Raw genomic sequence first — 15187 nt, forward strand, 5'->3', positions numbered from 1 at the left:
ATATATCATATTATTCTCATATATCAATAAAAAATAGATCAGAATACACAGTACATTTAACAATCAACATGTTAGGATAAAGTTTACATTTAACATACATGCATGCATATATATATAATATAATAAATTGTATAATAATAATAATAAAATATAAATACAAATAAAAAATAAATCAGAACAAACTGTACATTTAACATCCAGCATTTATGGATTAAACAGCAATAATAAATAAAGATACAATTTATAATAATCTAGGTTCAATATAATATATAGGTTTATGATATATATTATAATATATTATATTAATATATATATAATATATTATAATATATATATATATATATATATATATATATATATAATTATAATATAATATAATTATAATATAATATAAATATAATATAATTATAATATATAATAATAATCTAGGTTCAGTTCAATTCAATAATTGCTTTGTTACAATTATTACAAATGTATTGCCAAAGCATTTATAAAGTTTACATTAAAAATGAGAGTAAGTAGTAACAAAAAAGACACTGTAAATAATAAAAAATATAAATATCATATTATTTAATATATCATATTATAATTCAATATATCATTCATTCATTCATTTTCTTGTTGGCTTAGTCCCTTTATTAATCTGGGGTCACCACAGCGGAATATATATAATATAATAATATATATAATATATATAAATATAATATATAATATATATATATAATATAATAAATTGTATAATAATAATAATAAAATATAAATACAAATAAAAAATAAATCAGAACAAACTGTACATTTAAAATCCAGCATTTATGGATTAAACAGCAATAATAAATAAAAATACAATTTATAATAATCTAGGTGCGTGTGTGAGTGTTTGCAAGCGCATCACTGATGTTTTTGTTGGTCTCCTCTCTTTATGCGACGGGAATTAATGTATTGTGCTGCTACAAAGACACAATCTGATATAAACTCACTCTCTCTCAATTCAATTAAATTTAAAAGAGCTTTATTGGCATTACTTTTTTTTTGTTTTTATTAATTTTTTTGTCAAAACATTTTAGATTATATAGCCTAAATAACAAACAATATTGTAAAGTGATTATACAATACATTTACAGAAAAAAACACAATTATAATTTTTAATAAATACAGAACAATACTCTCTCTTGCTTTCTTTCTTATGATTGATCATGGGAGAATTTTTATCTTTAAAATATATGTATATATTACAAAAAAAATCAGTTTACAGCGATTTAATTTAATTTAATTATTTATTTCATTATTTTTGTTTAATCCTGATGACTGATATAGTCGTGTTTTAAAATCCAATTATTGTGTTGTGTGCTTTTGAACAACATAAACTTTAAATGTATGGATTTATTAAACATCTAAACATTAGATTGTAATTTTAACAAACACCTGTTACATCAGACCTCACTGCAGACTAATATGGGATTTTAATATCAAATACAATTTAAAAATCTGAAAACTAATTTTTAGATAAGCTATTGTGTAATATATGCTGTTTATACGCATTTCAGAATGAGAACAAAATAGTTTTGGTGACTCTTTAGATTTACAAGTTAAAACAAAACTGGACAGACAAGCATCTGTTTCCTATTTCAGAAATATTCTATATATTTTCTCACCAGATATTATATTCAGTTTAGGAAATAAATATATTGTCGTATCTCAGTTATTTCCTGGTCTTAAAATATGATTATTTGTTTTTTATATAACAAAATAATTGCACTGGTGTAATTTTAGTGTAAGCTCATTTATGATCCACACGAGGGCGCAATTTCACCACCAAAACAATTACAGTGAACGTCAATTTATCATCAGAATAAAAACAAAAAACCTGACAACGATCTATCCAGGGGTTTTTACAACAGCAGTATTATAATCATGGCACATACGCCCAAAAAATGCCAAATATTTTCGTGGAAGAGATTCCTATCATACAATGGGAATGTCCTAAACAAATATGTATTTATTTGTTTTGTTTTATTTTTTGCATAAAGAAAATTTATATTAGAAATGTAAAATACACACAAATAAAAAAGTTAATTACTGAAAAAAATACTTAAATATATGCAAAATATTTGTTACATTATTAAACTACCTATTAGCATAAATTATTTATTATTTACATACATCTATTTACATGTTCTAATCACGTTTTTATCTTGCTGATCAACTGTGATTTTTTTAAATAATAGCAAAAGTCTTGTCGCCTATCCAAGTTTTAGAAACAACAAATAATATCTTGACTTCTAGTTGATCATTTGGTATCAGAAGTGTCTTATATGAAAGGTAAAGGCCTCTAGATTACGCCTATTTGACCACAATAAAATATGATCATGCCTTGCTTATTAATGATTTAATTAGGACAGTAAAGTCTGACTTTGCTGAAACAAAAGTTGTGTCACTGAACAGAAATAATGTCCAGTATAGAAAATAAAGTCATGCTGCAGAGGAAACAGAATGAATATTGTGTCTGACTCCATCATGAGCTTGTAGGACTGCATCCATACATCTCTGCAATGACTCAAATCACTGATTAATAAACTCATCTGGAATGGCAAAGAAAGCTGCAGGACTTCCAGAGTTCATCAAGATTCATTGGATTCATCTTCAATGCCTCCTCCTTCATCTTACCCCAGACATGCTCAATAATGTTCATGTCTGGTGACTTGGCTGGCCAATACTGGAGCCCCTTGACCTTCTTTGCTTTCAGGAACTTTGATGTGGAGGCTGAAGTATGAGAAGGAGCGCTATCCTGCTGAACAATTTGCCCTCTCCTGTGGTTTGTAATGTAATGGGCAGCACAAATATCTTGATACCTCAGGCTGTTGATGTTGCCGTCCATTCTGCAGATCTCTCGCACGCCCCCATACTGAATGTAACCCCAAACCATAATTTTTCCTTCACCAAACTTGACTGATTTGTGTGAGACTCTTGGGTCCAAGCTGATTCCAGTAGATCTTCTGCAGTATTAGTGATGACTGGGATGCAGTTCAACAAATTATTCAACAGAAACTTACTGCCACTTTTACAAATGATCAACTAGAAGTCAAGTTATTATTTGTTGCTCTCACAATTGGAGTCAACGACAAGACTTTTGTCAGGTAGTGTGTGTGTGTTTGTGAGGGTGTATATATATATATATATATATATATATATATATATATATATATATATATATATATATACATGTATGTATAATACATTTTAAACAATTAATTTACTGTATAATAGTTTACTTTATTATTTCTCTTCATTTATTAGAATAAAATGTTTTTCAATTATTATTTTTGTCCAAATATTTCCACAGATGCTCCCTCAAAGGCCCTTTTAGCCATGAAAACAATAAGCATTCGGTTTAAAACTAATTATTTATTCATAAAGCATTTCTATGCAATGGCCATAAGATCACAGGCATGAATATATTATGCATCAATAAGTTAAATACAGTAGCATGACATCACATATTAAACATGGAAATTATGCTTTATTCAAATCACATTTATTCAAATTTAAAAACCAAATTATTTTGCTTTCAATTTCAAGGGTGGTTTGAAACTGTAATGTTAAACACATGAGTATGTTCTTTAGAACTGGTCAAAAAAAAAAAATCCACCATATACACCAGATTGTGTATATATATATATATATATATATATATATATATATATATATATATATATATATATATATATATATATATATATATATATATATATATATATATTATTTATTTATTTAATGGATTACTATGGGGTTTGCAAATATATGTTATGAAATAACATGTGGCATGTTTTGAGACATTTTTTTTTTGTTTCAGGCTTTGTTCCCTGTAACACATATAGTGTCATTTAATCTATAATACAGTGATTTTGCTCACACGAAACCTCTAGTTCATGACTTCACCTTCTCAGTCTATAGATGTGTAAGAAATGAGCCTGTCAGGAGTTTTTGACACACCGGCGGCAGTGCCGGAACACAGGCTGAGATCTCTGTCAGTCGTCAAAGTCTGGGATGTCATCATAGGAATAACCTCGATAACCCTTGGAGGCGTAATAGGCGATGCGCAGGTGGTAAAAGCCCGGAAGAAAGACCAGGATCCCAATAATCAGCACAGGGATGGTGCGATCGCGGTGCTGAGAGACACACACAAACAAACACAGGGTCAAACACAGCAAAAATAGCTGCTTCTTTATTTTAGTCAGATCTGAGTTTCAGTAGTCATGTCAAAGCCGTAAGTAAATCAGCATATTATCATCTGTAAAAACATTGCTGGAATTAAATGCTTTGTTTCCAGTAAGGACTGAAAGAAACTTGTTCATGCTTTTATCAGCAGCAGAGTGGATTACTGTAGTGGACTCCTCACTAGCCTTCAGAAAAAGACAGTCAGACAGTTGCAGCTCATCCAGAACTCTGCTGCCAGAATTTTAACCAGAAGCAGAAAATCAGAGCACATCACACCTGTCCTCAGGTCTTTACACAGGCTCCCAGTCACATTCAGAATAGATTTAAAAGTATTACTACTGGTCTGTAAATCACTAAATGGCCTGGGACCTAAATACATTACAGATACGCTCAATGAATACAAACCTAACAGATCACTCAGATCTTCAGGATCATATAAACTAGAAATTCCAAGAGTTCAGTCAAAGCAGGGTGAATCAGCCTTCAGCTATTAAAAGTGCCCCTGCTGCTGGAATCAGCTGTCAGAAATGATCAAGGCAAGGAGGGAGGAGGCAGGGAGGGGTTTTGCGCTCGTGCACATACGCTCAGTTTAACGTTAATTCGGATATACAAAGAGAATATGCGTGTGATTCCGCGTACGCAGTGTTTCATACATCTGAATATTTTACTGCATAAGCACATTTACAGCTTTGTGCGATTTCAACGCAAGTCTTTATGAGGCCCCAGATCCACAACATCAATGGGTTTGGAGGACAGGGTGTTGGTGGGCAAAGCGAGGCCTCATGAATCACTGAAAGTCGAAGCAAATGTGTCGAAGCTTCAAAACGTTTCGAAACCCCACTCTACGGTGACACCTAGTGGTAATTTATGTATTGTACTGAAACAGCTTCAGTTAAGAACAGTCTACAAATTGAAGTATTAAACCCCACATTGTAGAATCGAATTTTCAAGTGATTTAAGCCTAGTTCACACTACAGGATTTTAAACATCAGCAGATCGCTGTGCTGTTCACACTACATGACTTGACTTAGTGTCTTTTGATCTCTGTGGTGTTCACACTACGCAACACTCCGTGAACGATCCACAAGAGGGGGGTCACACACTACATGATCTGACAACATTTCATTCCCCATCAGCTCATTCAAGCTACCAAACCACAGCCAATGAAAATTTGAGGGAGGAGTCGTCAGAAAAAGCTGAACACTATTGGCTGCTTGCGTGCTGATGACATCACTGACAGCTTTTCAACCTTTAGAGAAAGCATTTAAAAACATCGTCAAATCAGCTGATTTATGAGCGGATTAATCACTCATCTGCAAGGTTTGAGTGGATAGATACACAGAGAGTTTTTAATTTTTGTAATTTTATAACTCTTTGAAATAAAACTAACATATTTATAACACCCTGCCGTTTTCTAACTATCAGTGTATTTCTTTCTGACATTGTTATTTTTTTATTACAAAACAGTAAAGAACTGAGCATTTCTGCCTTAAATTACCATATTGGTCAAAATGACTGCATGCATGTCTGATACTTTTCACTGTGACTTTAAATATGTGTGCATTTTCTTGCCTGACAACTTCCTGCTAACATAAACAAAACTTTCTGATGGCAAAAACATCAATTTACTTCAGATATCTTTCAAAACAGCATATTATGTGCTGTTAAATAGCTCCTGTTTGAAAGTGAAAATGAAAGCCAAGCTTTTAAGTGTTTTAGTATCTTAACTACATATTTATAGGCTGTATTACCAAAAAAATATTATATTTTTAGGGTAATGGTGTCATTAAATATGATGCCAGACATTCAAAGCTTAATTTTAATATCTCAATAGAAGCTTTAATTGTAAATATGTTGTGACAATATAGCGTTTCATATAAGAACCGTCAGAATGAGCAGTATGGCAATTCTAATAGTTACAGAATTCTAGTTCCACTGTTAATATATCCTCCTCTCATGTCTGTGCTAACGCAGAATGAAGCCAGTGCACCGATGCCCATTCTGACCAATCACAGATGTTTCTGCTGAGCTCCTGAAAACACAGGCATTCAGCTCATGCTGATATGCTCTCTCATTGGCTGTAGCTCGTCACTACATCTGACCACACGTGGGGTTGAGTTGGCCGACTGCTCTGGAATATTTAGCATGCTGAATGTTGGATTTCCGTCTGCGAGGTGTCGGCGACGTGTCAGCGAGCCTCATTGATGCGTTGTTCAGTAGTTCACACATAAAGAGCGGCGAGCGCCGAGCACCCGCAGATTTCTTCCCGATCACAGCCCGATCTGTCGGCGAGCTCGTTAACTTCCAAATCGGGCTCAAATCAGGCTTAAAATCCTTTAGTGTGAACTAGGCATTAGTAGAGCGGTTAGGGTTCCTGACTATCATGCAGGGATAGTGGGTTAGAATCCAGGCTGATACAGCTTTTTTTTTTAAAGTGCTTTAATATCAGTTTGAAATGCTTTTGTTCTTTTATCGTTTTGTTTAAACACTGGTCTGACATCCGAATAAACACTTTGTGAATAAATATGTTTTGTTTTGGTCATAAAACAGGGCTGTTGCTAGATCAGACACGGCTGTGGCCAGAAGTTAACAGGAATTATTTATATTATTCATTAAGTTTCCCATTGTATTTCATTAACGTTTACCCAAAACCTAAACACAACCATCACAGTACTGTAAACATATAATTATTGTTTTACAGTGTTACAAAAATGATGCCAAATTGATGACGAAAATAATAAAAACAGAAAACAGAAAACAGAAAATAATAAAACTGACAAAACTCATACTGACGTCATCTTACGGAATAAATATTTCTTTTTTCAAAACAACAAAAACATGTAAACATCATTCACATATTCAAAACAAAGGCTAATAAAAATGCTGTGAAACACATTAAAATAACAAAGTTCCATAAATAAATAGTCCTTTGAGGCATTTTATAGTGCAGTGTGAGTGTAGGAAAATCCTAAATCTTAGATTGTTTCAGCCTGCATGCAGTCTCTGCTCTTTTAACAGTAAGCACCAGTGTGGATATCCAGGCGGATTCTCCCACGTCTGTGATCTAAACACAGCTCTATTATCTGGACTAACTCGAGAAAAGGGCAGATTGCAGGTGGAGGGGTTTCTTAAGAGCTGTTACTAATGCTGAGCATCTTTCTGGGGGATTAATCTCCACATCAGGTGCCGCACAGCAAGAACACACTGTAATCTCTCAACATTGTGTCAACAAAACAGTGGTAGTGATGAAACAAAGTGAGAACTGAATTTTCACTGCAAATAAAATCCATAAAACAACAATCAAATGAATGCACGCTTGCACTAATAAATGCATGGAGGACTTCTCTAGAAGCAGAATAAAGGCAGAAGCAGAGCATGAAAGCAAGGCATAAAGCTGTAATAATATGCTGTTGCACTCACATCATTAACTTCAAAGTATCCTGCTAACAGGAGAGACCCGATGATGATCAGTATGGAGCCGATGAGGAAGAGGCCGGTTGCCAGGGCGATCGCTTTATACGGGACTTTAGGTGGACTCCTCTTAAACTGAAGAGAGGGGGGGAAATTGCTCAATATTACAAATGCAGAATTAAAAATCAGAGCAGAGAGTATCATACATGTTCAGTAAAATATGAACAATGCATTGAACTTTGGATTTGCATCGAATCAGTGATATAAACATTGAATCATTTATAAATATAATATGTATTACAATATTATTTATAAATAATAGTTATAATATTAGGCAAGATAATAAATATCTGAATGTAAATTTAAGTAATAAATGCATTAATGTTTTTTGTACAGTACATGACAGTGTGTCTTGCATGTTATTTTATTTTAAGAAAAAAAAGAAACACTTTTATCATGATTTACCCGCTAAAAAGTCATGCACTATAACTATATTTTATATAGCAAAATATCTTTGAAACAAATTATTTGATAACTTTATTTAGGGCTCACAGTTTGGCCTCAAATATACTTATTCAAGAGTTCACACTTAGCTGACGATTGATTATAAAGGTAACACTTTACAATAAGGTTCATTAGTTAATGCATTTACTAACATGAACTAATCATGAACAACACATGTACAGCATTTATTAATCATAATTAAACATTTACTAATGCATTATTAACATCCAAGTCCATGTTTGTTAACATTAGTTAATGCACCATGAGTTAACATGAACTAACAATGAATTAACGTATTTTCATTAACTAACGTTAACTAACATGAACAAATACAGTGGTAAATGTATTGTTCATTGTTTGTGCATGTTAGTAAATGCATTAATTAACATTAACTAATGAACATTATTGTAAAGTGTGACCATTATAAAGCGTGTTTGGCATGGAGAGCCCCGAGCTCATCAGATCCTCGAGCCTGATGCTCCCTCCTGTTGTAGGGTGAGGGGAGTTTGAGCTCAGGCAGATCTCAAGAACCCCCCTGCTTATTTATGGCTAATGACAAATTAGGGATTGTTATGGAGAGATATACTGCTGATTAGGAGCTTATCTATGGTGCAATTTGGTTTGGTGAATTAACTTGTATTGCATGTTTTTGGACTGTGGTAGGAAACCAGGTAACCCAGGGGAAACCCATGCAAGCACGGGGAGAACATGTAAACTCCACACAGAAATGTCGACTGGCCTGGTGAGGACTTGAACCAGTGACATTCTTGCTGTGAGGGAACAGAGCTAACCAATTGGCCGTGTGCCACCTATCAAGGAAAAAGGGCGGAAAAGTAGGGGTGAAAGGGTGGAGTCTTCAAGACGAAGATAACTGAGGTGAGAAACTCTGGTCATTTATAGTAAGTTAGGAATCGTCTGATTGGTGCATCATGTGTTAACTGATGCAGGACCAGCCGTGGTCAAGCATGTGATCCTCTCAAAATTAGTTTATAAATAAACTCCACTCCAAGTTACCTTTACATGCATACACACACACACACACACGCACACCCACGCACACTCACGCACACTCACGCACATACCAGTACCTGACTATATTGTTGTTGTTTTTGTTTTGCTTTTGTTTTGTTGCTTTGTATTTGTTATTTGTTGATGTTTTCTTGTATTTGTATGATCTTTGAATATTCTAATAAAAAAAAATAAATAAATAAATAAACTCCACTTATTAGTCTTTTGATCATCATTCATTTAAAACATGCAATTTACTATGATCCTTATTATTCTATATATTTAATAAGCACTCAGGTCAGAATGTTGTTTTAATTTTTAAACAATATATCACTTATATTTTATTTTTGTTAATTTGATTTTCATATTTGCACATTCAGACGTCCGCATACTTAACATTATTTCAAAAAAGTAGTTTTGACATTTTATTTTCAAAAAAATTATGATTTGAAATGTCCGTTTCTCAGTGGAACTTTATTGTGGAAACCTAAAAATAAATCCTTTTTTAAAATATTTTAAACCCACGTCAATCTGATACACACCCTATGTTGTTATAGCATGTACATATGATAATATAAGTAGAATTTGAACTTGAACAGTATAACATTGCAACATTCATTCAAATTTCAGACTGTAATTTCTTTTATTTTAATTTGTAAATAGTCTTTTATTTATTGGTTAAATTGGCCGTATAAAGACAGACTAGAAAAACAAGTAACCACCTGGTTTTGGTCAATTATCAGGTCTACAAAAAAAATAGGGAATTCATCGGCCTTGCACTGCTACCGTTTATCGCTTAGATGGCATGATGGTACAAGAGGGGGTGCTTCTTGTAATGGAGGATCGAAAACAATTCCACAAAATATACGTGCTGTTAATGAAAGAAATACATCTTATTAGTTTTTGATGCATTTTCCCTCTTCATTTACACATATCATGATATTTTGTGGATGGTTTTCTTGTGATACATTGCATTATTTATATATATATATATATATATATATATATATATATATATATATATATATATATATATATATATATATATATATATATATATATATATATGTATATATATATATATATATATATATAAATAAATATATATATATATAAATATATATATATATATATATATATATATATATATATATAAAAATATATTTATATATATATATATAAATATATATATATATATATATATATATATATATATATATATATATATTTATATATATATAAATATATTTATATATATATATATATATATATATATATATATATATATATATATATATATATATATATATATATAAATATATATATATATATATATATATATATAAATATATATATATATATATATATAAATATATATATATATATATATATATATATATATATATATATATATATATATATATATATATATATATATATATATATATATATATAAATATATTTATATATATATTTTTATATATATATATATATATATATATATATATATATATAAATATATATATATATATTTATATATATATATATATATATATATATATATATATATATATATATATATATATATATTTATATATATATATATATATATATATATATATATATATATATATATATATAAATATATGTATATATGTATATAAATATATGTATATATTTACATATATATATATATATATATATACACATATATATATATACATACAAACATACATACATATCACAGCCTTTTGTGATTAATCGCAGTGTTTCGAATGGATTTCGATTAATCGCACAGCCCTAGTGCTAATATTATATCGAGGTAAAGTTGGTATTATGTCCACACATTTGGACTTCCTCCTTAATAATATAACTTCAGAAAAGTGTTCTTCGCAAATTCTAAATAGTGAAATCATATTATCAACCAATGACTATCAAAGTACAACATTATTCATTCAATTAAATGATGCTAATGTTATTTTGAAGTCATACTTGCATGTGATTTCAGACCGAATATTCAACATAGCATGGTAAACAATATAATGTCGAGAGTTGTCACTTGAATGAACAACTGTGCGAAAAAAAGACCAACTTTACCTCAATTTTAGACAGTTTGAGAAATATTCTGAACACAAAAAATACATTTATTACCTCAAAAATGGTTGTACAGTATACCGAAGATATGCTATATGACAAGTGCTAAAATTGAAGTAAACACCATTGAATCATGAACTGAAGTGAATAAATATGAAAATTCTCTCACCTGGAGATCAATGTATCCATCATCATCACTGGCTAGTTTGGAGTATCTGACTCCACTGTTTATAGTGCTTCGAGCAGGCATCTTCTCACTTTGTTGAGGTTTTTCCACTATGATTCAAAAGCACGTCACAAAAACACACAAATGAAAATAATAATCAAACATATTCCTGCTCTAATCTATTACTAATCTGCTACTTCAGCATCATTAATGTAAAACTGAGGTAAAGTCCCTGCTGAAAAAAACAGCATATGCTAGTAAGGTATGTATCAATGCTGGTATGCTGGTCTTGCTGGTCTCAATGCTGGTCTTGCTGGTTTCAGTGCTGGTCTCAATGTTGGTTTTGCTGGTCTCAATGCTGCTCCTGACCAGCATTGAGACCAGCAAGACCAACATTGAGACCAGCAAAACCAGCATTGAGACAAGCAGGACCAGCATTGAGACGAGCAGGACCAGCATTGAGACGAGCAGGACCAGCATTGAGACGAGCAGGACCAGCATTGAGACGAGCAGGACCAGCATTGAGACGAGCAGGACCAGCATTGAAACAAGCAAGACCAGCATAAAAACATACCTTACCAGCATAAGCTGTTTTTTTTAAGCAGGGGTTGGTTTTATATTCGCACATTTGTTTATTTTTGAACAGTGACAGCTTGTGACACAGTCTCTAAATTGTTGACCAAGCTACTTTGAATATTGATTACAGACTCTTTTTTTAACCAAGTTGTTTTCAAGCCTAGCTCTATTACCTATTGTAAAAAATGTTAGATTTCCTAAATGAGAAAGAATTTGGTCATTAACTCACAAATCTTTTGTTACAAATAACAGTTAATCAGTTAATTAAAAAAGAATACTGATATAAATGGCTCCTGTTCTTTGCATTTGGAAACTGCACCCCACATTTTTTGGCAATGTGGTTATGTTAAAAAGCTTTAGTTTGATGCTTCTGTCTTTATAAAAAAATACATTGCTTCATTTTAATTTGCATTTTGAAAACATCATTTTTGGATATTTTAATTACAAAGTTTTTAAGACCATTATGAATCAAATTTTAGATTTATAAAGGGCTAAACACTAATGGACCGGTTATAATTTTTTGTTTTTTAATTTTCTTTGCGACATATTCTAATGTGTCAAAACAAGAAAACTGTAGTTGTAAACACCTTTTTTCAACATAATATTTCTTTTATTTTAAATAATAAGTTTATTTACTAGGGAGACAATGACATGAATAATCAAAAATATACATTTGTTCGCTTTAGGTCTAAATTAATGTAAAGTGATATGTAAAGTGATATGTTGCTCTGTTATTATCATTAGGAACTGCGTAAATGTTTTCAGTTTTCTTTCCCTGATTAGGGAATTTATGCTGCTGTAAAAATGTTGAACAGCTATTGTATATTGTATACGCATAGTGCAGTGTTAACGTTCAAGCTATTTATTATGTTTAAAATGGCTGACAATAATAAATATTCCTAATAATAGAAATTAATCTGCCTCATTTTTGCACAGTGCAGAGCTTTGGCTGCTTAATTAGGCATACTACGCTACTGCATTTCAATATATTATGGTGGTACTTGGAGAGACATTTTTTTCTGAGGTGGTACTTAGTGAAAAAAGTTTGAGAATCACTGCACTATTTAATTGACTGTAAACAATGTTGTACTTTTGTAGCCATTGGCTAATAATATGATATCCATGTGTAGAATTAGCAATGAATAATTTTCTGAAGGTATATTTTGAATGAAAGTTATATAAAGGTTGAATGTGCAAATATGAAACCAACTTTAACGTTCCCCAATAATGTCAAAGCAGAAACACACGTCAAATGTAGCCTACTTATCAATATAGCACGTCTACCTAATTATTTTGATAAATTACCTTGAACCTGATATTGCAGAAGAGTCTGTTGACGTTTTATCTTGAAGCTCGAGACAAAATATTAAGTCATTTTAGCTAGAATTGAGTAAAGTCGTCCTTAGGTCAGTTTGTGTAGGTCCAGCATGAGATTATAAACAAAACACTTCCGGATGTGAACACCACGCATGCGCCCTCTGCGTTCTCTGGTTTATCTCAAACCTCATTTGCGCTTTCAATGCGCTCACGATAAAACCACACGAGGGAGCTCTGTCACAGAATAAAAGTGTTTATTGATCGATTAAAGGCTGTCTTCGGTGAGTAAGCTTTATTATATATAAACAGCGGACTCTAATAAAGGATTTGAGAGAATATATGGTGACACTAACAACGGTAAGTGGTATAATATCGTGTGATAATCTACATCAGGGGTCACCAACATGGCTCAAAATAGCTCACCATAACACCACATAAGAGTAAGCTGCATCTAATATTTTTATATGTATTCTTTTTAAATCACACTTGCATTGATGTGAATTTGAAAATTACTTTAAGTTATATATATACTTTAAAAACAATTACAGACAAATGAAGTGTTGCATATTGATATTTATCTAACTTGTTAAATCATTGTTGACAACTACTGTGAGAAATCATTAACATGATTAATGTCTTCACAAAGATGAATATTATTAATTATTAAAAATAACATATAATTAAAAGTAAATTAAGAAAAATGTGTTATTTAATAACTGGTAGCCCTTCACACTAATCGGTACCCAAGAAGTAGCTCTCAGTTTCCAAAAGGTTGGTGACCCCTGATCTACATCATCTACTAAAAACAAAAGAAAAGATGAGGAGTAAAATAAATAAATAAATAGTCTTAGTTTATTATTTCCCCTACTTACATATGTATTTCTGTGCGGCTGTGTTTTATCTAAATATTTTATTATTGACATTGAATTACTTATTTAGTAACTGGGCTACTTTTCAGACAGTAATAAAAATATACAATTTAAATACAATTAAAGTTATGTAATTTGTAATTACAAAATTTTTGAAGTAACTTACGTTCACAACCCAAAAATATATAAATAAACAATTACTGTTACTAATAATAACACATTTTTAATTCAGTCTTGCTGTTTTGTTTAGTGGGGCGAAGCAGTGGCGCAGTAGGTAGTGCTGTCATCTCACAGCAAGAAGGTCGCTGGTTCAAGCCTCGGCTCAGTTGGCGTTTCTGTGTGGAGTTTGCATGTTGCCCTGCTTTCGCGTGGGTTTCCTCCGGGTGCTCCGGTTTCCCCCACAGTCCAAAAACATATGGTACAGGTGAATTGGGTTGGCTAAATTGTCCATAGTGTATGAGTGTTTGTGTGAATGTGTGTGTGGATGTTTCCCAGAGATGGGTTGTGGCTGGAAGGGCATCTGCTGCGTAAAAACTTGCTGGATAAGTTTTTCTTAGACCCTGGATTAATAAAGGGACTAAGCCGACAAGAAAATGAATGAATGAATGTTTAGTGTGACGGAGGCCAGCTAGTAAGTGCTGTGCTGCTAAACCTCAATCCTGTGACCTCTAAAGGTGTTTTAGCCTCCTTGGTAGAGCAACTGACTCCCATGCGGAAACTCGCCGGTTCGATACCAGCTTGGAGTGGGTTGGGTGGTGTAAGACTGGTGGGGTTAAATTGGTGCCGTGACCCGGATGGGAGGGAGGTTTAAGGGGGTGAGTGTAAGGGAGGCCAGGTGGAAAGTGCTGTGCAGGTAAACCTCACTCCTCTGACCTCTAAAGGTGCTCTACCGACAGACGCTAGAGGCCATGGTCTTTAGCCTCCCTGGTAGAGCAACCGACTCCCATGCGGACAGTCGCCGGCTCGGAGCGGGTTGGGGGACGTAGGACCGGCGGGGTTACACTAGCATAAAAATGTAGTGTGAATT

The 15187-nt window shown here is 32.2% G+C and overlaps 1 protein-coding gene across 2 annotated transcripts; it reads right to left on the minus strand.

Annotated features, from left to right (window-relative positions):
* Positions 1 to 3387: 3387 nt before the first annotated feature.
* Positions 3388 to 13441, minus strand: tmem230b (transmembrane protein 230b). 2 transcript variants are annotated; one of them, XR_012383539.1, is made up of 5 exons: positions 13280 to 13441; positions 11402 to 11508; positions 7636 to 7761; positions 3746 to 4166; positions 3388 to 3663 (listed from the first exon to the last, which is right to left on the minus strand). XR_012383539.1 is itself a non-coding variant. In NM_001102640.1 (4 exon segments), coding segments are annotated over 3 exon segments (348 nt in total). In that variant the 5' UTR covers positions 11483 to 11508; positions 13280 to 13391; the 3' UTR covers positions 3498 to 4025.
* Between the last annotated feature and the right edge of the window lie 1746 nt (positions 13442 to 15187).

This window comes from Danio rerio, chromosome 8, assembly GCF_049306965.1.
Source record: "Danio rerio strain Tuebingen ecotype United States chromosome 8, GRCz12tu, whole genome shotgun sequence".
NCBI lineage: Eukaryota > Metazoa > Chordata > Actinopteri > Cypriniformes > Danionidae > Danio > Danio rerio.